The 26,269-nt window shown below is 53.7% G+C and overlaps 1 protein-coding gene across 5 annotated transcripts in view; it reads right to left on the reverse strand.

Annotated features, from left to right (window-relative positions):
* Positions 1–26,269, reverse strand: part of KLHL29 (kelch like family member 29) — a 302,753-nt gene that overhangs the window by 39,333 nt on the left and 237,151 nt on the right. For all 5 annotated transcript variants that reach the window (XM_081832169.1, XM_081832165.1, XM_081832167.1 and 2 more), the window contains 2 exons: positions 22,295–22,436; positions 19,250–19,762 (listed from right to left, as the gene is read on the reverse strand). In XM_081832169.1, the coding sequence (XP_081688295.1) occupies positions 19,250–19,762; positions 22,295–22,436 (655 nt within the window). The remainder of the gene's footprint in view (positions 1–19,249; positions 19,763–22,294; positions 22,437–26,269) is intronic.

The raw sequence follows: 26,269 nt of genomic DNA on the forward strand, positions 1-26,269 counted from the left end.
ACCAGCTGGCTCTGGCTCAGATACCAGTGTCCCCAGAGTTGCCGCCCAGGCACGTGACAGAGACCCAGCCCCTGGAAAGCACTATCTCCCCGCCGCCTGCTTCACTCTTGCTGGCTTGAACTGAGCTTCTAGAGGGTGATTTTATTCTTTATTTCAGGCTGACCCTTCACCTCCTCAGCTTTTCCGGGCTGTTTTGGGAGATTCCCTGTGGCTCCAGTCACTCAGTGGCTACATGATAAGGGACAAAGGAGATAAAGGTTATAAAGGCTTCTCCTTTGGAGGCAAGGGGAGTGATTGGCCCTGGAGCCTACATGGCTGGTTGACTATGGGTCTGGCACGGAGTCTGGGCCTGTTCCATGTCAGTACCCACATGCTGACTCTGGGGGAGGCCGGCCATGGGCGTTTTGAGACTTCCCTCCTCTTAGTTGAAAACTGGCTGGAAAGGTCAGAGGTGAACGGAAGGTACGTGGGATAAATTTCAGTGGTCAGTGGGATCCACCAAGCTGACAGCAAGTTAGGAAACAGCCCTACCCCTCTCCTGGTATAGATATACTGTGGGACCAACTCACTCAGGACCTGTGGACCCAGAGTTGGTAACCCAGAGTCTAGATTTGAGAGCCCAGAACAAACTCAGACTTTACATTTAGAGCCCAGACCTTAACATTTCGAACCTAAAGCCCCAGACAGAGCTCAATGTTTGACACAAAGCCTAGATTCCTGATTTAAAAACCTGGCGCTCAGTCCTGAGAACCCTCCCAGCCCCAGTGTGCTAGAAAGTTCCCTTTGCTGCTTCCAGCCCTCTGATTGGCACCTGACAGTGTGTGGAGTATTAATTATGGTCAGAGCTTTTCAACATGCAATAAAAAGCCTTTTAAACCATTCCGATGGGAGGTGATTAACTCTATTAAGTGGCATTATGGATGTTCCTATCTGTTTGCTTTCATAAACATAGTTGTAGGCAGAATGTTTTATTAAGGGCATAAAAATGTCCTACATTACAATGCATAAGCACATATTGATGTTATATTTCTTTACTGTGCTGCACACCCCAGTCCCCAACCACTCCGAAAAGAAACTACATGTCTTAATAATTTATGCTCCAAGTTTTAACCAGGATTATCAATGGCAGCTTTTGAGCTTTCTCTTTTGGCAACACAATAGATCATAGTAAAAATGCGCCGACAAGCGACGTGTCCGTTTGATTTTTTCCACCTGAATCAGCAGCCCAAACTCCAGACACAGCAGTTTAGGGCAAGCAGCACACTGAAGAATTTAAGCCTAAGCATTTAATCTGTTCTTTCCATAAATTTCTGCTGCTTGTGCTTTATAATGATTCTACCAGAGGAAGTTTATTTATATCGCAGATTTTCAACATCAGCACATTGAGAACACAAGGGCGATCGCTCAGTCAATAGCTTACAGCCATGTATAATATCACTCCGGAAATCAAAAGCCCATTTGAAGAAAAGAAGGCTCAGATTAAAGTCACTTTAAGACATCAATAACTTGGAACTGGCTGTAGAGAAGTTATAAATATCCAACCTGCGCATATGCAAATAGGCGTGGCAGACGCGCCACCTCCACCGCGCGCCCGGGAACCCCGGCGGTCCCTCCCCTCCCCGTGGCACGTGCTGCGGCGCGGGGGGCGGGCTCGACACGTCACTGGGGGCGGGGCGGGGCGGGGCGGGGCGGGGCGGAGCCCCCCCTTTCCGGGGCTCCGAGCGCCTGGCCACGCGGGCAAGTCCGCCTCAACCAGAGCCACCCGCCAGGGCTGGGGCTCGCGCTGGGCTTTAAGGCCGGCGAGGAGTAGGAACCCAGCATGAAAACCCAATGGGCTGAAGAAACCGGCGCCTTTCTGCGTTGCTTACCACCTGCCAGGGGCTTGGCCAAGGGGCGCTTTAATTACATCCGCCTGCCCTGAGCTGTCTTTCTGACCCCATACCTGTCATAGACGCCCAGGGGCCCCTCCCCCGACTCGCTCTGCTGGGGAGAGTGGGTGGCGGGAGGAGGAGGAAGCACCGGCACTTTGTAAAGCCCCCCCCACCCCCAGGGTGCATGCACCCTGCCTCCCCCTCTGGTACCCACTGATTACATTATTGCGTATCAGAATATTACAATTATGCTGCTTCCTGCTTGTCCTAGCTGCCTTCCTCAGGGCAGGGCAGGCCCAGGGGCCTAGGAAGAGTTATAGGTCACTTGGGAAGGTGACACCCAGGGTCCAAGGAGCATCATAAAGGGTCATGATGTAGATAAAGCAAGGGGATGCCCGTGGTTGGGCCTGGGTAGAACTGGCTCAGAAGGCAAGCCGGAGGGCTGGCTGGTGTGGCCAGCTGGGTGAGATCCCTGAGATGGGCCCCAGGCGGGGTGGAAGGAGCCACCGCAAAGCCCAGGGTCTGGAGCCAGCCTGGGGCCTAGGCTCCGGTCTTGAGGTGGTGAGGCGGACCTCAGGCCTTCAGGAAGGGAAGGAAGGCAGGATGAACCCACTGGGAGGGGCTTGGACTTAAAGTGGGGGCTGGTGAGCTCAATGGCCACAGACTAGCAGTTGTACTATCCTGGGCAACCCTAGAAATTGCCAGAGCCTCCAATGGCCAAGGGCTTATGTGGCCAAGGCTCCTGACATCACAACAACTCCTCAAGGGAAAGGAGAACCCTGCTCATTGCCCAGGAGCAGGATGTGGTCCTGCAAAGCACTAGGATCAATCATAAAGTGAGTTACCTATGGTCAGTGGGCAACAATAAGATAGATAACAAGATTAAACCCCGCAAAAACAGGGCAAGAGAGACTGTGCCAAAGGGCTGAACGTTTGAATGAAGTTCTACAAAATCATAGAAGCTGATGACTGAAAGAAGACAGACATCCTATCTTCAGGATGGCTTTTGCCTAAAAATGCCCTAACACTGGAGCCGCCTCTGTCATTGCTCAAGTTGTCCCGTCTCCTTGGACTCCCATCCTCCCTGCTCTGTGTCCACAACACTGTGGGGTTTACACTTCAGTACCGTGGGCAGAATTGAGCGCTTACAGCTATAGTCCTTCCTTCATTCATTTATTCACTCATACATTCAGCCAGTATTTACTGAGCACTTACCATGTGCCAGGCACTGGGGGATACATTGATGAACAAAGAGTATCAAAAGCCCTGCCCTGCGGGGCACTGGTTCTGGAGGAAGTTTGGTGACCTGTCTCCTCCTTCTCAAGGGCAGGCGTGATTTAGCTGGCTCACGAGGTCTGGTCAGTCACGCATTTGGCTGCACTAGGTCCCAAAGCTCCCAGCGAATGTCTATTCAGAGCCTCAGGCCTCATGACTCATCATCTCTCTTCCCTTCTTCGTAGTGCACCTGGGGGTTGCTCATATTTTTTTTTGGAGTTCCTTCCCAGGACAAGGGTCAGTGGGGGGATTTCTCCTCCCAGATGGGTAAGGCCAGGTCCTTCCAGGTCAGTGACCTCATCCTGGGAGGGGGATTACATGCTCCCATTTCTACCCTCTGCCCTGGTGCTAGGAGGGCTCCAAGCCAAGCCCCAACCAGAGCCTAGCAGGCTGGGGAGCCAGCCCTGTGATGAAGGCAGAGGGAGGCTGTGCACGTGTGTGCAGGTGCTGCCTGTTTGGGGGCTGAGATGTAGTTGGAGTCTACACAGGAGGGTCTCCTGAATGAAGGGAACATTCAGAGCTTGGGCTTCTCTCCTTACTGACTGGGGCAGAGGCTCCTGGAAAACCTGATCCATCACCAACTGCTTCCTGTCCCCAGGAGAGGAGCTGGATTCCCACGGGCTGGGGGCTGGGAGGGCAGCTACTTGAGCCCCCCTCCCCTTTCTGGCTGTGAGAACTAGCTCTTCTTGGGTTGGAGTGTTGCACTTTCCTGGGCTCTCTGATGGGCATATGTGTAACTGTTTCCTGTAGTTCCTCAGGAGGGCTCTCTGGTTTCTGTGCGGCGGCCACAGGGGGCCAGGGGGATGGTCCTGGGGAACCCTGACGAGGTCACCCCTCACTTTACTCAAGGAGGACAAGCTGCCTCAGCAATCTGGGAATCAGAGGCCCGTGTGGGCTGAGGGAGGAGGTGGCCAGGAGCTGGGGCTGACCACAGCCACAACTTGGGTGAAGTTAGGTGTGACTCAGTACCTGTTCTTCCAGTCAGGGGACTGTTTGCTGCTGGCCCCCCCTCCTGGCTGGGCTCTGGCCCAGGCCCTGGCCCAAGATCCCTCTGCCTGGGGAGAAGAGGGAGTCATGGGAGAGAACAGTCATGTCAGCCCTAGGTCGCCACTTGTGCCTGGGATTTCCATGTGGTCTGGGGGGTCTGGGAAGGTTTTCTGGAGGAGGAACAAGACCAAAGGTAGGTTTGAATAGGGGTGGGTCTTGTGAGCAATGAGCAGAAGCTGAAGTAAGTGTGTTGTTGGGCAGAGGCCCTGAGGGGCCAGGCCTATGGGGCTGAAGGGTAGGAGAGGCTGGAGGGGTCAACAGCCTTGAGTGACAGGTGAGGGAGCTTCGTGAGAAATGAGGACCATGGAAGGATGTTGACTAAGGGAGGGCCTGGTCACACGGTGCTTTAGAAAATCTACTCTGACAGCAGGGTTGAGAGTGCCCGAGAGAGGGCAAGCCTGGAGGCCGGAGGAGGTGAGGAGGCAGTCCTGAGGGGCCGAGCAGAGGGTGGATGGCAGAACTGAGACCACACAGAGGCTGACCAGGTGGGAAGGAGGGCCTGGATGAAGGAGGGCATGTGAGGGCCCTGGAGGCCAGTCAGGTGGGCTGAGCTTGAAAGGCCCTGGTGGAGATGAGCTGACAGGCCCCAAGTCCTGTGGGGGTGTGGGGCTCCCCAGCCATGGGCCCAGCTTGGGTCCTTGCGAGGGCACCTGCTCGGGTCTGACTGCATGGCAACCTGCAGCAGCCTCTGGGGAGACCCAAGGCCCCTGAACTCTGACACTCTGCATCCGGCTCCTCATTTTATAAATGGACAGGTAGAGAGTCAGTGTGTGTGTGTGGGGGGGGGGTTGGGCAGGAGCGGGGCTGAACTGGGCTGGAAGTCAGGTCCTTTCTGTGCTGTTACAGCAAACATAGCCTTGCTTGGCACCCTCAGGGCCAGTCCCAGAACTAGGAACTGAGGATATTACAGGGCATACATGGTAGAGGGCAAGGCCCTGGGGCCAGACAGCCCAGTGTCCACCCTGACTGTGTTCCTGACCAGCTGGGTAAACATGGGAAGTTTCCTTCATGTTTCTGAGCCCGAGTTTCTCATCTGTAGAATGGGGGTTTGGACCGTAGCTGTCGTGAGGATTACATGGTCAGTGTGCGTGCCAGGCTTTGAAGAGCGTCTGGAATTCAGTACCCTCAGTAAGTCACTTTCCAGCTACCCAAATTGCACACCGCACAACTCCAGGGGGCGCCATCACCTCACACTCATCAAGATTTCTCTTGTTATTGTGACAGTTTTCTGGTAGATGGCAAGCAAGGGTCTTGAGAAAAGGGTGTCTTAAAATTTTACAGAAAGTTGCTAAATTGGCCAGCAGCGGGGGTGTTCTAAAGTCATCCACAGTCGAGTGGGGGAGACAGACATGAAAATAGACCATCAAGATGCTCGCTGGTGAGATGGGTGAGTGAAGCCTGCACGCATGCTGGGGTGAGCTGAGGAGAGGCTCTGATCCTCCCGTGCGCCTCTGTTTCTGGCTAAGGTTGCCACCCCAGAGTACTGCCTCGAAAATTGGGGTGTTACAGAAACCCCGGCCTCACAGGTGGTCTGGGGGCTGAGGAGGGCCTGGCGCCAGGCTCCCTGCCTGTCCTGTCCCGACTTCCCGGTGACAGGCAAGGCCGGGCGGGGCAACTCCAGCTCTGAGGAGCCCAGGCGCTTTCCCTCTGCCTCAGAATGTAAATGCTGAGTGCTCACCTCTGCATTCAATTCCACTGTGGCAAAGGCAGGCGAACACAAAATAAATAACCAGAAGACCTCTGTGCTCCGCTCTCCCCCTCGGCGATTCCTGACTAGCTCATAGCTCAGCTCCCACGTCGCACAACAAGGCAGGCCTGCGGCCACTCTGCAGCCCTTCGGCAGGCTGGCCTCCCCCGCCCCCGCCCCGTTCGCCTGGCTGCTCTAGCCCCCGGACAACCAAGCCTCGAGTTCTGCCCGTGAAGGGGACTTGGTGGCCTGTGCCGAGCACCTGGAGGGGACTTTTGTGAGCTTCGTGCAGAGCCCTCCCCTGCCTCTGCTGCCTCCTGTCTAATCAGCAGGCGGTGGAGGCCAGACCCTGTCACCCCCGGGGCTCAGCAAACTGTGCTGACGGGGGCATCTTCCCCACCGTGGTGACCAGGGGTTGGGGCCGATTCCTGAAAGGGAGGGGCTCTCCTCACAGACCCTTGAAGCTCAGGCTGGGCTTAGGCCCTGGTGCCACAGGCTGCTGAGCCTCAGAAGATAGAGACCCTCACCCCTGTGTTGGCCTTTGTGGGGAGCGTGGGGCCCTCAATGGGGGTGCACAGGGTAGGGAAGGAGGGCCAGAGAAAGGGAGATTCTAGGGCCTAGTTCAGATAGTGATGCTGCCTCTAGAAGTCTCCCCATGGCTCCTCATGGGCCTTTACTTCGGAAGCCTGATGATCCCTGCGGGTGTTTGTCAGGCAGATGAGAGGCCGGGGGGAAAATACTTCAAACTCTCTGTTCCTGCACCTGCCAGCACCTTGGGAGCTTGGAAGGCTCTGGAAGCAGGACAGCCAAGTGACCAACCCGCTCAGACGAGGCTGATCTGGCCAGGGGGGTGGCCAGTCCTCTCTTCCTGAGGCCAAGCCCCAAGTGCTGCAGGGGAGCCCCAGGCCCAGGGGAGGAGAAGATACCAGCTGGGTCTCCAGCTCTGTCCTCCATCCAGGCCTCACAGAGTCCCCAGCTCCTCCCAGAGAGGGCCAGTGAATTTTTCCTGCTCTGCTGAACTCCTTCAAAGATATCAGCACATGGTTAATCTTCCTTCTGTTCAGAAATGCAGAGTAATTTGCCCAAATGGGGGTTTCTGCATATTTATACTAATGTCTGTGTTTAAAGCTTATGAGACAGGGAATTGCTGAGAGATGTCCATTAGCAATATATACAGACTGCAATTATTTCTTTATGGTGTGTGGTTTGACTGCAGAATATTTTATTTCAATGGAAGTAGCAGGCTTTGCCTACTGTGTTTTCTTATGGGCGCAAAGAAATCAATAAGAACAGAAGTGAAAAGAGGCAAGAATAAAAGGAGTGTGACCTTTTAGGATTCTGGGAGCCTTGAATATGCTACTCCAGGAACTGCCTTCATCCTCAGAATCTAAATGCATGCACCCAAGTGGGGGGAATTCTGTACATTTAAGACTTGTGGATGAAAACTAGCAAGCCCTCCCCAGGACAGAGGCAAAGCTCTCAATTCATTCCCTCCCATCAGAGACAAGTAGGAAATGGGAGCAAGGGGTGTCCTCAGAGGACCCCACTTCAGAACCTCCAGCACCTTCCCCCCGTTTCCACCCCAGGACAGAAGCTCAGAAGAGAAGCAGGTTTTGATCTGAAACAAAATAAGCCTCAAGCTTAGAGGTTCACAGACCAAGGCTCTCTGGCATCTGCTAGGATTCTGGTAGAAACCTAGCTTTTTCCTGGGTGTGTGTAGAGGAGGTGGAAGGAAGGGCCTTTTGCGGAGCTGCAGTCAGTGGGCGCGCTGCCTGGGAGAGAGTGTGGCCGGGAGGCGGGGGGGATGCCTCCCCGCTGAAGGTCCCACCCGTGCTCACCTCAGCTCCACCCGGATGCCCAGTCAGGTTCTCCTGGCTGCTCGGCTGATGTTTCTATCTTGGTGCCGAGAGGCAGACAGACCCTGAGCAGGCCTCACACCGCACCCACACACTCTGGAAGAACACCCCAATTATCAGCCACTGGAGGGGAATCATGGCACCTACGGTGGTCCCCAAGATATAGAACTGTCCTAAAGGGCTTTTTGGATAAGAAAGGCCAGACAAGCCGAGCAGAGGACTGCAAACGGATGATACCTGACTCTGGGCAGCAGGTATGTCGAGAATGGCGATGACATCTTCTACACCTTCTCCCCCCCCCCCCCCCTCCCCATGCCTCCCGGTCCTTCCTCTTGGGCTGCCCTCTCAGCCCTCATCCTCCCAATTGGGCCTTCGCACAGATGGAGCGTCTCCCCGGCCCCACAGCTGCTTCCTTCCCACCAGTGTCTCCCATCTCATGGCCGCCACAGAGAGGCTTCCATCTGCCACCTCAACTTCCCCTCAGTGGGGAGGCACCCTTCTCTTCCGGCCTCAGAATAGTTCCCTGAAGTCAGCGCTGACTTCTCACTGCCTTCTTGCACAGAAATCTTTTCCAAGAGGTGCTGGGGTCCAGAAGAGGGACAGATGGTCCCTTTCTTTTTATAACACGGCAAGTCTTTTGAAGTGAAGAGCGATGAACACAAGTTTTGCCTTCAGCAGATGTTCTGTGGGCACAACAAATACCACTTTGTGTTCTTCAGCAACTGCGAGCAGTGTGAACTGGGGAGGAGACTGAAATTGGGCAGAGCATTAGCAGAGCATATTCAGGGGGCCCCGGGGCCATGGCGTGATGGTCCCCGTTCAGTCTGCAGGCAGGCTAAGGGCAGGCTTGTGTCTCTCAGCCCGTTCCAGATCTACGCTTCCTAGAAACTGTCCGCTCACCTTCCCCGAGCCCAGGGACCACCCTGAGCCGTGGCCAGCCTGGAAGCACTAACGCTCTAGCTGTGCTTGAGCGCCTCGTCCAGCTAATCCTGAGGCTGGGCCTGAGGCTGTGGGCTGGGACGGATACTCCTCAAGAGAGTCATGGCTCCATGTTATCACACTCTTCCTTGAGCGCCACGATCTGGGGATTTTGCAAAGGACAAGAATGGCTGGCCAGGCATGACATCTTTTGAGCTCCCAAGGAGCCGAAGGCTACCCAGACGTCAGAGGGAAGCCAGTTCCAGGAGCCCTGTCCTGGTGGCTCCTCATCCCTCGGTGACAGAGGTACACAGCATCAGTAACTCCTTCTAAGTGCTGCTGTTTGGTGGATTTCCAGAACTGTGTTTGTTTAAAAGGGCATAAGATCCATAGACCTCACTAACTTCAAAGATGTATCATCTTTGCACGGAATTGGCTCCTTCATTGGCTGGCTGGCTCCATTAACTTTACTGCATTGGCAATACTGTGTAGAAGATGTGGGAGATGCCACGGTGGGAAGGAATCTCCAGGGTTGCCTGATTCCCAAGCTCCAGTGGCTTCTGGGGTGGCCAGTGCCCTGTCTGCAGTCTGCTGCAAGGGCCCAACATCCCTCATGGGTTTACTTGAGGAATTACGTCCATCCACTCACCCATCCATCTGTCACACAGTACTTTTGGAGATGACGAAAGAACCCAAGAATCACTGATTTATGTTGAGAGATATCAGACACATGACCCCAGGAAATGTAAGACAGCCATCGGGACCCATCTTTAGCCCAGAAATGCTGAGTGACAAGCTGGGGAAGCTTCAAGGTGTGGTACAGTGGAAAGGGAATGGGGGTTAGAGGCAGGCAGTCTTGATCCTGACTCCCATTCCCACTCTACCACTTAGATCCGGGCCAGTGTCTCATGCAAGCCTCGGTTTTCCCTCTGTGAATCCACCTCAGAGGGCAGATGCAAGGGTTACATAAATGCAGAGTGAACATATAATGAATATAAAATATCCACTCCATGCCCTTCCGAAAGACAGAGCTGCATCAACCAGCATGGACAGCTGCCCCCACTCCCCAGCTGTGCTCTCCCAGGCAACTCATCACCTACCCCTGTTGGTGAGAATTTACTCCTAAGCAACAACCCATCCCCCTCCTTTCTGACCCCTCTCACCCCTTCCACACCACTACAGTGAATGTAAGAGTGGGATATTACCTTAAAGATCATTTAGAACCCCCCTCCCCCCCATTTTATAGGTGGGGAAACTGAAGTTCAGGGCTCTCACCAAGATATCACATTGTCCCCAGAAACTGTCTCTAGAGAATCCCCTGGGAAACCATCCCCACTCCTTAAGCAATTACCTCAGCTGCTAGGAGTTCTTTGCCTGGAAACCTCTGTCCCTGCACACAGAAAGCCACCTAGAGACAGGGCCCATTGGGCCGGGCTGCTCTGGGCCTGCTCACTGGGTCTCTCCGGGCCATGCCCATGGGGCACACACGGCTAGGCTGCTGGGACCAGAGCGCCACCTCCCACAAGCCAGCAGGTTCACAAGGCATGCGTGGGGGGAAGAGGGCGGACCAGGGACCCACACACTTACGGGGGGCCCAGTCAAAAATGGTACCATGCGGGCAAGGTCAGTGATGGCCCCAGGAGTGCGGCCTGACTGGGGAGGAGACATTGTCCAGGCAAGATGACAAGGACAAACTCTAACGCCATTTGCCAACTAGACTGACAGGTAGCCTGTTATGCACTGAATTGCGTCTCCCCCCCTCCCCCGCCCCATTCATATGCAGCCCTAACTCCTAAAGCAACTGTATTTAGAGATAGGGCCTCTAAGAAGTGACTCAAGGTAAATGAGGTCATGAGGGTGGGACTCTAATCCATGTAAGACAAGGAAGAGACAGCAGGAGGGCTTGCACAGAGGAGAGGCCACGTGAGGGCCCAGCAAGGAGATGGCCAGCGGGTAAGCCGAGGAGGGAGGCCACATGAGGAACCAACCTTGTGGGCACACCCTGATCTCAGACTTCCAGCCTCCAGAACCGCGAGGACACAAACCCCCGTTGTTTTAGCTGCCCAGTGGGGGGCTTGCTGTGAAGACAGCCCTGACACACTCATACACAGCCCAAGACACTGGTTCCATAGACAGGGGCGCAACACAGATCCCCAGTCGCCCTTACGTGTGTAGACCTGGGCCTGAGACACGGAGCCATGACAACAGTGAGGAGTCACGTGGAAAAGAGGAGGGAAAGGCCGTGAGGGGCCAGTGGGCAAAACCAGACAGTTCACGGCGCAGTTGCCAGGGCATCCAAAAGGCGGCTGGCAGAGCTAGAAAGTAAAAAAAGCATTTTCTTGGTGATGCACTGATGCACACTTGGGCTTCCCTCTAAGATACGTTTTTGAAAAGAAAGAGCGTTATATGATGAAAACAGGCAATGGTGACGACTTCAACAGACTGCAAGCTTTTGGCCGTTTTTTACCTTTAAGCAATTTACACCAAGTTTTCGGTTCCTAACATGCGCGTGCTATTTTGACCTTTTATGCTTCTGGAATAGTGAGTGTGCTCTTGAATGGAATGTCATTTCAGCTAAAGCCAATGTTGGGCCACGTTTCCTCCCGTTGGTTTCATGGTTTGGGGCACAGTGACCTTCCCATCACACGGGGACCGGCAGCAGGCACACCACAGCTTTGCCCAGCTCTTCCCCTCTCAAAACTCGTTCCCAACCTTAAAAACGGAAAAATGTTAGGGAGCAGGCTGGCACGGCATGCCCTTCCCAGCAAAGACAGCATGTGTTAGATGTTTGCAGAATGATTAGGCAACAGGAGACTTGCCATTAACCTGTCACAATGGGAGAGAGAAAGGTTTACAAAGAATTTCTGGACGCTGGGTGTGCACCGATTTCCCAGTGAGGGGTTCATGGCCCTCAAGGGTTTCCTACCCAGATCAAAGCCCCTGAAGACCATGGGGTCTTCACCTTGCAAGACCAGAGTGGTCTTCCAAAACCAGAATGACTTGACCTTGACCAGAATGACTTGACCTTAGCCAGAATGACTTCACCTTGCAAGACCAAGATGATTTCACCTTGCAAGCCCAGAATGGCTGATAAAATGGATTCTTGCCCAAGATCAGGGATCCTTACCCGGCCTCACTAACTGGGCAAGTAAAGCCAAGCAGCTGGAGGAAAGTCCAGGCTTCCTCAACTCTGTGTACCAAGAGGTCAGGGAACGGACTTCTGGCGCCCTCAAGTATAAATCACTTAGCTGAACCTGTCTCAAATCAGGACGGGCCCTATGAACCATTTGAATAGAAGTGTGTGTGTGGCTCTATGATAGAAATCATATGATTTCTCTATTGAGAAATCATAATTCTGTGTTGCTGGCACTTATTTCAAACATTCTTACCTAAGATCTTGCCTCTGTAGGACTACCTCCCTTCTGCTCACTCCCCTCCATCATTCTGACTGCCTTTGAAGGCCCAGTCCACACTGACCTCTCTTCTCCAGCCCCTGTGGCTTTTATTGCTGCCTCCCCCTGGACTCCCCAAGTGGGGTGCAGCCTCCTCCAGGGACACTGCCATCCATGCCAGCACCGGGGACAGTGTCTGGAACACTGTAGGCATCCCCACAGGGCCTCATGTTTGTAGGAGCAGAGATTGTTATGGGGCATGCAGCTAGCACATTCCACAGCATCTTTTGAGTGGGAAGAGCTATTGTGGGCCTTGCGCACAGTAGGTGCCTAATACTACACACACTACTTGCTCAGTAAATGCTTGGTGGTGCAGCAGCGAAGGAGGTGACTTGACTCATGCTCTTCGGTGGCCTCTGAGTGTCAGTGATCTAGCACCTAGTGATCATCCCTGCTCGTATCTGTGTGGGCTTGAGACCAGGCAGCTGGCTTCTTGCCATGGGTCAGTGCCATTTCCTGAAGCCCCCAGAAAGGAAATATTCTCTCCCTCTGCTCTAATCTGAAGAGCCCTCTCATTCCCGTGGTGTCCTGACCCTGCTGGCCCTACCCGTCAACAGTTAGGGCCAGAGCAGGGTTTCTGATCTCAAAAATGCTCAGCAGAGATTTGGGGCTGAAAGCCCATATGCTACTCCTAGTTCCATGTACTCAGTTCCCTGGGGAGGGGGCCCCGGGCACCCTGTTGAGCAGAGGGCCCTTGAGACGGTTACACACAGGCTGGGGTGCTGGGGTCACCCGCTGTTCCGAGAATGACATGGTCTCTGGGTGGTCTAGGGGCCTTTGCTGCATCTTTCCGCTTGCCGGTTTCGCTCATCATCAAATGATCTGTTAACACAACAGTTAAGCCCTGGACAACCCTCCAATTAATGATTAACAAACCTCAGGAGGCCAGAGTCCTGGGAAGGGGAGGAGGGCTTTCGGAGGCAGGGCTGCGGCAGGTACTGCCCAGGCAAGGACCAAGCACCCCGTGTAGACGAAGTGTCAAATTCCACAGGCTCTGAGACACATATTTCTTAGGTGAGGGTGTGTGTGTTGGGGAGGGGGGTGGGCAGGCTAGAAAAGGGAAAGTTAGGGTAACAGCGTGTCTTGGATTTGGTTCCAGATCTGTGTTGAGGGCTATGTCAGTTAGACCTGGGAGATTATTTCGGCCAACCTTGCTTTAGAAACAATGGCGGGCCTGAGTCAAAGGTGCACCAGACGATAACTCTCCTCCAGGATTCTTTACATTAGCGGCGGTCATAACAACAGCTAACATTATTGTGGGCTTACTATGTGCCAGGCGCGGTGTTGAGACTTTGCCTACATTATTAAGTCCTTAAAAGGTGTCTATGACGACAGCACTAATATTCTCTCCATGTGACTGATGAGGAAACTGAGGCTCAGAGACACCAGTGTTCTAGCACAGCCCCACTGGGTCAGCGGGTAGTGGAGTTTGAATTCTACACCAGGGGTCTGGTGCAGAACCTGGGCTCCTGGCCGCCTTCCGTGCTGCTGGCCACATGCTCCTAACCCACTCCCTCCGCCTGCGTCCTTGGTTGGTTGGTCTGCAGGAGCGACAGAATTCTTTTTGTCCCATCTACTGATATGGCCTTGGAGGAGGACCCACGCAGTGAGCTTGGCACCTCCTCCGACAGAGAGCTCCTGGAACTGGGGGGAGGGTCTCCGCAACAGCCTGATGCCTTCTGGTTGTTACGGCAATGTGGAGGGGTGTAAAGTGTGACAAGGCGGGAAGGCAAGTTCTTGTGTTGAAAGTGGACCCCTGGGAACGAGGTGCTTCCAACATCACCATGGGGACGCAATCTCCTAAGACTCCCAAGGTAAACTGGTCTCTGGCTTTTTCAGGTTACCCTGGGCCCCTAAAAGGCCACAGACACTGGAAGGTGGCCCTGGCATTGGTAGTGAAGATACTAATGGCAAGGACTTTTGCAGTGATTCATGACATGCTGGCCACTATCCCAAGGGCTCTGTGTCAAAGAACTCACTTAATCCTCACAACGACTTTAAGTAGCACGTTCTATTATTATCCCCTTTCATAGACAAGGAAACCGAGTCAGAGTTTCAGATTCCCCTGTGCTCTGGGGCAAGCGTTTGGGTGGAGGTGCCTGCCCCCACCCCAGTGCCCCGCAGTCTAGGGGGGACAATGACACGGGAGCAGGGTGACTGTACTGCAGGTGCGTGCCCAAGCACAGAGCACAGCTGGAAGGGAGGCAAGCCTACGCTTGGCATGGCTTCAGGGCAGCCTGTGAGCAGAACAGCAGAGATGAAGGTGGAGGCAGGCAGAAGTGAGACCCTGAGGCACCACGTGAAGGGTTGGGCACTGTCCTGAAGGTAGCAGGGGCTGGTGGAGGCATTTGCCAGGGAGTGACGGGACCGGACTTGGGTTCTGCAAAGACCATGCTGGCTGCACCGTAGGCCTGGGTGGGAGGCGATGTGCCGTAGGCCTGGAGGCCACCAAGGCAGGCCAGAGGCGTTGGTGCCCTGAGAGGGGAGTGGTGGTGGGGACAGAAAGAGGACAGATCCAGAAGAGGCAGAATCAAAGAAGTTTTCAGACTCAGTGCCTAAGGGGGCAGGTCAAGGACAACCATGGGCTCTGACTTTGAACTCCTGGGTGGATTCGTGATGTCATTTCTGAGACAGAGGCCCGGGAGAAGCAGGTCTGTGGGAAGGTGATTTCAGTTTGGACGTTCTGTGCCTCTGGGCTAACCATGCGTGGGCAAACAGCTTTATCATGAATTCCCAGCTGCTTCCAGAATCTGCACTGAGCAGTGTGTGTCCTGGCATGTCAGAGGGTGGGGAAGGGATGGGGGGATCTGTGCTGGGCTCCACACTGGGGAAAGCAGTCCAAAATCCTCCTGCCAGGAAGGTGACACATCCACTCCCTTTTACACATGGGGACATGATGGTCCCATGACACTGCTTGACCAGGGGGCTGCCAACAGTATGAACAAACTTGGGCTTCTTCCATCTCCTCTGCACCGGGGAGGGGGCTCTGTTTCTCCCCTCTTCACTAGCTTCTGTCTCTGCTGAACTCTAGATCTGGGGTTAGTGTTGCAGAGTTAAGAGGGCAAAGTACTATGTATGCTCATGTCCACAATCTCATTCAAACCTCCTCTATGCCTGATGAAGATGGTACTCTCATCCCATTTTAAAGATGAAGAAAAGGAGGCTCAGAGAGGTTAGGAGACCTGTCCCCATCACACAGCTATTCACTATGCCTCAAAGTATCTTTTCCAGATCCTGTCTTTGCCACTCATGGAGACAAGAGTGGCTGCTCTCCAAGCGGAAGGTGGCATAAAGACACACAGAGCTCCCCCGGGGTGGGGTTCTGGGGCAAGGATGAGAAGGAAGAGGTGTGAAACCACAGGGAGGGGCTGAGCACACCCCACAACATGGCTGCCTGGCTGTGGGAATCCTCATGGCCCCTCACTCTAGGCCTACAAAATCTGAAGTCAGAAGAGACAAGCCCTCACCATTTCAGGTCAACTTGGATTTTGCTTTTTGGTTCAGAAGAAGGGAGCAGGTACAAACTTGCTTCTCTCTCCTTGGACATGCAGGTGAAAATATAAACTTTCCACAGCTCACCATTAGTCTGGGGCTTTTAAAGGTCTCTGGCTACCGTCTTAGCCCCCAGGAATCATTTGTGGAAAAAGGTAGGGGATAGAAAAATGACACCAAGAGCTTGCACCTCTGCCCTCACACAACTGGGCTCCTGGGGTACTGGGGCAGTGACATTAGACTTCCCTCACTCATCTCACAAGGCCTGACGCTGGCCACCACCTCTGCCCATAGATTACATCACGGTTTCCAGTCCAACAAGACAAAGGCCTCAGGTATATGATAACAGGAATCAAATAGAACTAATTCTTTTTTCCTCCCTTATCACTTTGCACACATGAAATCTATATTTTAATTAGTTTTCAATACATAATCTTTTTTTTTAAAGAATGAAATCCTACCCCCAAATTGTTCTTAGAGAAAGAAAGATTCATCTTATAAGTTTCTTAAGAAAATCTATATGTGCTCAATGCATTTAAATAACACTCATTAAAGTGAACTGCATGCAAGCTGGCTTCTCTAGTCACAGAAGAGAGACAATCGCTTGACCTATTGCAAATCAAAAAGCATTTCTGCACCACCTTTATTTTTCAATTGGTTAAGTTTTAAATTAAAGTCCCAACGCCCTTTTTGGGAAGGCAGACTCTCATAGCCCCAACAGAAATTTCAGCTCCATCGATTGGAAGATAATTACAAGAAACAAAATGTGAAATTTTAAATCAGGGCACTAATGAAGTCTAAAAATACCAGTGGCCCATCCCTCTGGCTGGCAAGACCTGTTCTTCATGGAGGGGATCTCTCCATAATTACTCAACCCCGTGAGAGGCCAGGTTGTCATGTCAAACAATAGAGGAAAAATCGCGGGACTTTAATGAGCTAGATCTCAAGGAGCTCTATGGTGAATCTTATTATAATGCCGGGCAAGCTTTCAAACCGAACAGGAGAAACAGAAAGTTCTTCTTTTTTTTCCTTCCTTAAGTGGAGTTCTGACTAGTGTTGATACCATCACGCGGTGCCTCCCGGTTCTCACTTGGAGCCAGCTGTCTGTCATTTAGGAGTGTGAAATCAATTGGGTTTTGGAGATGTAAAATCCCTAGGGGCAAAATTAAAAGTGACCCAAATCCAAACCCACATGGTCTTGTCAGGAATATGATTCTCACATGGTAAGTTTCAAAGATTTGGTTTTAAAATTCGGGTTTCTTATTTTAAAAAATATGCAGTTGTTTGACATTAGATCTGACAGACAAATTATAGCTTTAGCAATAAAGGCTTTTAAGATTAGAAATGAAAGGAGAAATTACTTAAAAAAAAAACACAAAAAAACCCACACAACCCACCCAGGCTTGAGTTTGGAGGCATTTGTATGTTCATGCTTCATTGTCTTTCTTCACCACAAATATAAGGGGATAAATCAGCTGATGAGGGCCATAAATAGAGAAGTGAGTTAAATGTAATCTCTGGGGACACAGCCTGCTCACTGGCCGACTATGGAAATCAGCGTGACAGATGGGTCACCGGTTGTCGCTGGCTGGAGCTGGAGGGATCTCACTGGCTTACCAGAAGGCAGGGCTGTGGACACTTCCTAGGCTGACCCTATGCCTGGCCTCACCAAGCCCTGAATCCACCCTCCAGGGCTAGCAGGACAAACTCCCTCAGGGGCCCTCTCTCTCCTTCCCTCCTATCTGCGGGTTTGAGCTCAGTACAGAGGATGGTTCACGCCCTCTGGCCCCAGAAAGATGTTACAGGTGAGGCTCTGCAATGGCGTGCTGGCCTAGTGTGTCCCTGCTGCCTGTAACTTCCTGGGCCCCTAACTTATGGGCTCAGGGTGCTGATTATAGAACGCACCTGTGCCTTTGAGGAGGCGGACCCCAGTTCTGTGCCAAGCTCCAAACCAGGGACTTTAGGCCCAACTGGGCCAGTTCCCTTTCTGCCCAGAATAAGTCCTTTTCCTAGATACATGTCTGAAACTTGGCAAATCAGTAAGACCTTTCATCAGCCCTAGGAGGCCTCTGGGGGAGGGGGAGATGCCCCTATGGTGGGAGAGGGAAGACCACCCAGTGCCTTGGGCTTTGGTACAGCCTTGGGAGGAGCCAGGACACCCATTTCCCAGTGTATCAGATCTGGCCGTGTATAAACTGGGAGTAAAGTTTTTTTTTTTTTTTTTTTTTTTCCTTTTTAGGGGAGAGAGCGCTTAACCAAAACAATTCAAACAAAAAATCAATTTAGTCAATTTTTTTTTTTAAAAAGATCTTAAACAAAGCAAGAGTTTACCAGAATTTAGATGTAATTTTCTATAATTTTGTCATTTAAAACTAGTGCTGATTTCCAAAACAAAGGCAGTTGGGGTACAATCAGATTGGGAATGAAACCCAGTGGAGATCTAGACACGGCTTTGTTGTGGGGATGCCTGATGAGGTCCGAAAATTGCTTGAAAGAATAAAGATAGAGATGCATGAGAGCAGGCAGGAAAGAATGACTAGTGGGAGTCATTGCTCTGCAGAGAGACAGGGCCCCCTGAGAAGCCATCTCCAGGGGCTCTGAGTGAGAAGGCTGAGAAGTGATGCCCAGAGGTCCACACCTCCTAGGACTCCCCTCTTTCAAAGGAGGCCTGGGTACCCCAGCAGGCAGACCGCCCACCATGTGCCCTCCTGCCTGCCACTGGGTCCAGGCCTGGCTGCCTCCCCTCTCTACTCAGCAGGAGAGGGGCTTGGCTGTCTGGAGCTCTAAGGGGTAGCAAGTAAGTCTGGGGCGGATAAACCCCACCAGTCTAACATCTGTGGTCCCTTGTCCTCCTGCCCCCTTCTGCATTCCAGCTGGAGAGATCCCTGAGACAGACCTCAGGAGTGATTCCTGTTTGCTGATGCACTTTGTCCTAACCCTAAGGCTGGGGGCTCATCCTGCAGCCTCTGTTGTCAAGGATCTGCCTTGAAAACTGCCCTGGGGGTGGGGCAAAGGGGTTAACTGAAGGCTGAGGCTAGAGGTGCTCTTTCCTGGAGCCTCACAGAGCCACCCTTGGGTCCTTGAAACAAAAAATCCAAGTGGCTCAGGATGGTCTGGGAGTGTCTCCTGGGGAAGAGACATTCCCCTCACCTAATGTCTGGGGAGCTGCTCTCATCTGATGGCACAGCAGAGGGTGCTTTTCTGGGGAAGGACACAATTCATGTTCTGACTGTTCTTATGGGTGGAAAATGGAGAAGGCCCCACAAAGGACTGTTCCATGGAGGCCTCAGAGGAGCAGATGATTCCTGCTCATTCCATACTTGGCCTGGCCTTGGGGTCAGAGGTGAGAATGGCTTAGGGCTTGGGCTGGAGGCAGAAGGACCCCGGACTTTGCAGGCTCTTCCTTCCCTTCCTCTCCCTGCCAGCTCACAGGTCCTCGCCTTGCTTTCCTTTCCTCCTCCACCTTCCCCTCTGCCTCCTCTGCCTGAGGCCAGGCTGTCTTGGGCAGGGGGAGGCCCCGCCACTACTTCTGGGCTGCGTGAGGCCAGGGAGGGACCTGCTGGAGAGCACACTCCTGTCCGCACCGCTGTCATGACTGCTCGGGGAAGCACAGATGTGGGCACACAGGAGTATGTGGGCAGCGGAACTTACCTTTGGGGTGCCCGGGGTCGGTGAACTCATACTTCCCCACGCCAATGGTCCGCAGCATCTGTAGCCCGTGGGCTGAGTCAGTCGTGGGGGGCCCATTGGTGGCAGGGGCACCGCTGGGGAGGGTGGCAGACGGCTGGGCTGGTGGTGGTGGAGGCAGCAGAGGCCCTGCCATGTGGCCGTTGCCCACGGCAGTGGGTCCCGGGCGGCCCACCTGCCCCACGCCAGGCAGTGTGGACATGGCCAGGGGCTGCGGGCTGGCATACAGGGCCTGGGCGGGCATGTTGACCACCACGCTGCTCAGTGGCTGAGAGGGTGCCTGTGGGAGTGAGTAGTGGCCTGGCATCAGCGGGAGCTGGGGCCCCACGTGGGGAGGCAGTGAGGGCGTCACCCCAATGACTGGGGCCTGGACGTTCACAGCCGGGCTGAAGGTGGGAGGCTGGGTCACTCCATAGGAGTGTGCGATCAGGGCGGGCTGGCTCCCGGCGGCCACCGTGGTCACCCATGGCCCTGTGCCTGCAAGGGAGACAGAAGAGATGTCATCTGCTGGATACACATTCCCTCGGCAAACACCGACTGCCCCAGGTCCTGGGCTGGGTGCTGAGGTCACAGAGGTGGAAAAGACACCTGCATCCAGGAACCCCCAGGTTAAAAATCTGTGATTATGGTAGCATAGGATAAATGCTTTGGGGGTATATGAGCAGATGGCCGTGGAGGCTCAGAGGGGGAGCACAATCTACTTGGGAGAGCTCAAGAGGCAACAAAAGAGAGAGAAAAAAAGCAGAGACCTTCAAAGAGTTCTGGGTTCAAATTTTGACTCTGCCATTTATTAGCCAGGAGCCCCGGGCAAGGTGCTTATCTTCTCTGAGCCTCATTCTTCTCGTCTGTTAAATGGAACTAGCAACACCTACCTCAGAGGTCTCTTGGGATGAATTGAATGAGGAAAATGTATTTGGAAAAAAAAGAAAAAAGAAAAACTAGCAGAGTATTTGGCATGTATTAAATGTTCCATAAATGTTGGTGTTTTTCCTTCCTTTCTGGAGAATAGCTGTCTGGAGGAGGTGGGGAGAAAGGTGGATTGTGAAGATAGTAGGTGTTTGCTGGGCAAGGTGAGAACACCAGAACCTGGAGCCGTGCAAGGGCCCTGTGGTGCAGGAAGGGAGAGCAGGAGGTGCGGGAAGTGGGGGAAGGCGGGCAGGAGCTGGGGGGCCAGGCTTTCTCCTAAGCAACCTCTGCATGGCCGGCCCTGGGGGAAACAACAGAAGTGCATTTGGCCCTTAAGGGAATTTTGACTGAAGAAGACACACCTCCTGAGACTTGATACAAGATTCGAGGCCTGCTGAGCAGGTCAGGCCGAGCAGGGTCAGGTCCCCTTGAGCTGAGCTGACACTGAGGTGACCCAAGCGTGCTTGTGAGCGAAGCCAGAAGACACTGTGACGGGGAAGGCAGCCTGGGTCACCGCTGACTGAATAAGTGTGGGGCTGGGTCTCCATCACCCAAATGCCACCTTGGTTTTCATGATGCTGCTGGAATGATAGTATAGACTGAGGGCAGGGAGACTGAGGAAGAGAGTGGGGGCCGGGGGGCCACTCAGGACCCCAGCCCCAGAGACGAGAAGGGGAGCTGGGAGCTCCCTCACAGAAATAGGAGGTTAGAGGAAACTAGAAGCTGGCAAATATTGGTGAAGCAGTGCCGGCAAGATTCTAGAATAGGCTGCTAAGGGGGATTGTCCCTAAGTCTGAGGAAGAGGAGCCAGCTGTGAGCCAGCCTGGTGTCTTAAGCACAAGACATGCCATCCTAAGCTCATTTCTCTCCAGGATTAGCCAGGGAGCCTGGAACGATGCACCAGAACTTGGGAGCACAGCTAGTGACTTCTCTGGGAACTCTGGTGAAGGTACAGAGATGCCGGGCCATGGCGGTGACTGATTATCAGAGTGCGATTGGCCCAGAGGATGCTGGGGACCTAAAGGAGGTCTCTAGTGATGTGCACTGAGCCCTGCTCACCCTATTTATCAATGAGTTGTATGACAGGGAGGATATCACCACTCAATCTGGAGGTGACATCATATTGGGAGGGTTAGGCAGAGGTCAGCAGAAAGAGCTGGAATCTAAGAGATCTTTAGAGTCCTAGGGGAAGATACTGACAAGGACTTGCCTGTGAGTCCCTACACCCCGCTACCTAAGGCAGATTGAGAGGACGGGGGTCAGAATTGCTGCCATGACAGTCTTGGGGTCTCACTGGTGACAGCGCATGTCTGGGGCTAGCAGCCAATCAGAAGTGACCTAAGGCTGCAGTGGTCAAAGTAGAGGGGCTGAATGAAGGAGGTGCTGGTCATAGCACATGTGGGCTCTTTGCGTTGGGTTCCGGGCCCTGAGGGACGCAGAGGGAGAGATAATTCTCTGGAGGGCAAAGGAACTGGCAGCCACAGGCTTTGGAGTGTGGCCGAGGGACCTGGTGTGTTTATCCTGCAGAAGACTTGGAGGGGAGGATGAGTGGGGTGTTCAGGTATCTGTAGGGCTGTGGTGTGGAGGGCCAAGCAGACGAGTTCTGTGTATCCTAAGGGGAGGTCTGGGACCAATGTGTGGTAACAGGGAAGGTGTTGTTACGGTCAGAGCTGACCCAAGAAGGCCTGGAGTGCTGTAGGAGGTGAGGAGTCCTCAGTCCCGGGGGGTGGAGCATCCCGGTTCTCATTTCAACATTGGCAAGGCAAAACCTCCCTGGAAGGTGTGACTTGAGAGACATATGAACCAGAATCCTGAGGTTTGGGAAGGACTATTCAAAATAACACAAAGCCGATTCACAGTCACTCCTGTGATGTCACTCTCACTCCCTCCACCTCCGCCAAAGCTTTCTTGAGTAGCAGAGAAAGGGGTAGAGATGCAGCTACTGCCCAGGACACACAGGGTCCCTACCCGCAGGCAGCCTGAGGCCTGGGCTGCTGCAGGCCCGTGAGCTGGGACCTGCTGAGGAGCTGGAGTACCCAGGGGGCCTCTGACCCCCTTCCCAGCCTCGCCGTGGGAGTCTCTGGCTGCCGATGAAGTACACACCTGGATTGTCGCTCTCCCTCATCTGTTTGGAGGGTGGCTCATCAGTGTCCCAGGGCGTGGACTGATTGATGGGCGTCTGCCCCCACCGGATGCTGGTCGTGAGTCCCTGGGACTGATTGTCCGCTTTGGAGATTCCAGGGGCCTGGGGAGAAGCAGAGCAGGAGGATGAGCACGGCCTGACTAGGGCTGCTGCCTTGGGGCCCATCCACGGAGTGGTGCCACGGGGCCAGCGGCAGAGACCGGGCCCCACACCCAGCGCCACCGGGGAGCTGCAGAGCATTTGGGCTTAGTGTTTGTAGGCTTCTGCTGCAGTCCCACCCCCAGGAACACCCAACCCAGTGCCTCCCCCGCCACCCTCTGCGGTCAGGCCCCATACCAGCCTCTGAGGCCCCCACGTGCCACTCCACAGAGGAGGTGTGGGGAGGGTAGGGGCTGAGACCTGTGGGAGGACAGCTCAGCACATGTAGCATCTTCCCTGGGACCCTCGGCTCCTTGTTGTGGGAAGGAGGGAGGCTCTCTGTTTCAGGATCTCATTCTCTAATTTAGATATTTAGATTAATGAGAAAATGAACCCCAGGTTGAAAACAAACATTAGCACAGCATTGGTCTCTAAGCTACAGCTTTGATGGAATATTATATGGTCATTAAAAATCATGTTTACTGAAATGCATAATGAGATGGCAAAATGCTTACACTATAATGTTAAATGAGAAAAGCAGGACATAAAATGACACAAATAGAAGCTCACATGTAAAACAGTACGTGTAGGAGAGAACAAACCAAAATGCTAGCCGGGGTGTTATTCTTGGTGAGAGGAATATGGGTAAATTCTACTCTCTTGTCTCTACTTTTCTGTATGCCAAATTTTCTACTATGGCCATTACCATTATAATAAGAAAAAAAAAAAAAAGAAAGAAGAACAAGAAGAAATCCAAAAGCATGTTGGAGAGCCTGGGATTGGGATCACTGCGATGTGGCGGGGGTGGGGGGTGGGTCTCAGCACAGGTGGTTTCAGGAAGTTTCCGCAGTTCCCAAGACTGCAGCCAGAGCCCCAACCAGGTTGGGGGTGAAGGAGGAGGTGGGGTGGGGGGCAGAGCCGGCTGTCCCCCAGGGGGGCCTGAAGGGGCATCTGCAGGCTTCTCTCAGGTAAGGGCCATGGTCTTCCTGACTTCTCACAGAAGCTGACCCAGTGAGCCAGCTGGTGGGGGCAGCGCCCCACTGGGCCTCCCTGAGCAGCGGGAATGGCTGAGTAGGGGCAGGTGGAGAGGAGGGAGGACAGCACTTATTGGGTCTTTGATGCCTAATGCAGATGACAAACAGCGCCTGCATTAGGGCCGGCTGGGAGGAGGGGAGCCGTATCCCATTAGGACCTGTGGGCTACAAGGAGCTAATTGCATCAGGCTGCACTTTATCTCTGGCCTGCATTTCAGATGCTTTGCTTCTGTGAACAGAGCAGGAAACAAAGGGACGAGTGAGTCTCCGGAGGAAAGAACAATTCAATGGACAAGCTTCCTTCTCAGAGGCCCCTGCCCCATTTCTGTCAGTGGGACAAATGGGAGCTTGGGGTTGGCTGTGGGGGTGGGGGTGCTGGGGAGGGGGCTGGGGATTTAGCCACACTCACCGATAGTCCTGTGGCACTTAGGGAACAAAAGCGTGGCTTCTATAGCATTCTCTGTAAACAGAGGGCTTTGCAGAGCGCCCTGCTTGCAGCCAGCTCTGCATTCCCAGCTTCCCCTGGGTGCTCGTGGGCTGGGAGGTGCAGAGGTCGCTTCCCATAACCAGAGGCTTGCGAAGGAGAAGGAGCCTGTGGGATGTCCCATTCAGGGCCCTGTCTGGGGGGTGAGGTTTGAAGGACGACACTCCAGCCTCCTCGAGCACCCTCCTTCACGGACAGTACAGAGACCCCTCTGCCAGGAGGGGGTGCTGCAGCCCCTCTCTGCAGCCCGGGGTTCCCGGAGGCCTCTCAGGCCAGAGGCAGGTCTGGTTTTCAGGGTCCTCCCGCCCTTGCCATTTGTCGCCCACTGAATCAGCATTGTGCCTCCTCCGCCTGGTACTTTGGGACAGGGTCCGGAAGGGCTCTGGGAGTTTAAAGGCTCTGGGCCTTATGGCAGCGGCTGCCACCAGTAGCGGAGGTTAGGGTTTCCTCCTCCACAGTGAGTAACCCCGATTCTGAACTTGAAAACTTTAGGAGTCCCTGTTTTTGCTCTAAAACTGTGGGGTTTCTGAACTTGAAACACTGCACATTTTTGCAAGGGCTTAGTCCCTTGGCTCCAAAACCCTCCTGCCAGGTCATTCACCAATGCATTTTTTGGTTAGTTGGTTTTTTCAGTAAACAAGCACTGGGCCTCTGCTCCCTGCCAGGCCCTGCCCCGGGGAACTGGGGATGGGGTGACTGAGACTCAGCCCTGCCCTCAGGCGGCTGCTCCCAGAGGAGTGGAGCACTCAGCTCTGCAAACTGTACGCAAGTCAGCCTCCCGAAGGAAGCCGGGGGCACAGGGGTGAGCCCAGAATGGCTGGGTGCAGCCAGGGGTGGCTACAGCAGGCCTACCGCTTGGCTCTGTCTTTCACGACGATTACAGGCAAGTTCTTATGTACAAGAAAGCCGTTCTGCTGTGAGAAGGGAAACAGGGTCTTTCATTTTTCCCTTTAGGAAAGATAAATAAGGCCACTCTCTCTACTCGCACTAGCAACTTCTGAAGCTACGAGCAAATCACAGCTCAGAAATTTCTATTTATTTATTTATTTTTAAACAATGAAATGAACATTCCTTTCTCCACTCCCTCAAGAAAAAACTGAATACGGTTGTGCATTTTGCCAGGGGCCTGGGCGCCCAGGTGGGTGAGGGATGTTGCAGCTGGTGATGGGAATCAGCTGGGCCTGACCGGAGCCCTTCCTCCCGCAAAGGGCTCCAGGCCCAAAGTAAACGCATGGTCTCCAGAGTTCTGGAGGCTTCGGGAGCACTGTGTGCGGGTCCATGGCTCCAGCTCTGAACTGAGCTCCTGCTAAGACTTTCTCCCTTGGTCCGGAGTCCCCAAAGGTCTGTGACTCCACCGAAGGCTCTCCAGGTCTCCCCCAGCCCGAGCAGGCCTCCCCAGTTCCACTTCTCCTTGCCAGGGGGATCCCAGCACAAGAATGCCACAGAAACCAACCAGGAGCACAGCCCAGGCCGGGGGAGGAAGGCAGGACTGAGGGAAGCTGCCCTGGCCCCCTCCCACCACATCATCTGGGACATCGGTGAAGCCACCCAGACATCTGGCCTTTTGCCAGCGTTCCTGGTCATGTTTCTGCTCCCCTGACATGATGATCCTCTGGGAGGAGTGACAAGAGAGAGGCAGGTGAGGAGAGCCCTCCTCCTGCCTGGTGCTTCAGAGAGGCCCTCTCTGCCCATCACTGGGCTGGGCAGGCTTCTCTCTGCTTCCCTTTAATGAGATGCTAATAGGATGCCTCATTAACGCCGCAGCTTTTAAACCCTAAGCTCTTGTAAATTTTCAAAGGTCACATTTTTACGGCAGCTGACAGCATCCTGCTTCTTTCAGTGACTGAAGAACACTAAAGACCCCGATCCTTTATGGATGAAGCTGGTCCAGGGGCGGGAACCTCACCGGGCGACAAGCCTCACAGGGCCCCTGGCTTGTGCTTTACCAGCCTGGGGAGAACCAGGTACACATCGCCCACCGAGCCGCACTGGAGGCCTGCTCTGTTTGAGGGAAGCTGTGGGGGCCAAAGGTAGTGCACAATGCAAAGATGCCTGGCAGAGAGGGGTCGGGGGCACTTTTCCTCCCACGAAGCACCTTGTGCCCACCAGGCGGTTCACCCATGATGCTGCGACTGCTCAGAGGGGCTACTTTTTGTTAATTTTCCCACCGAGAGGGAGCCCCTTTTTCTACTTTGCACAAAGGTGCCATGTAGGTGAGCAGCATCCCAGGTAGTCAGGAAGGTTTGAAAGATGATGGGATGGAGCTCCCCTGGGGCCCC

This window comes from Leptonychotes weddellii, chromosome 10, assembly GCF_054177405.1.
Source record: "Leptonychotes weddellii isolate Sample4059 chromosome 10, ASM5417740v2, whole genome shotgun sequence".
In the NCBI taxonomy this organism is placed as follows: Eukaryota; Metazoa; Chordata; class Mammalia; order Carnivora; family Phocidae; genus Leptonychotes; species Leptonychotes weddellii.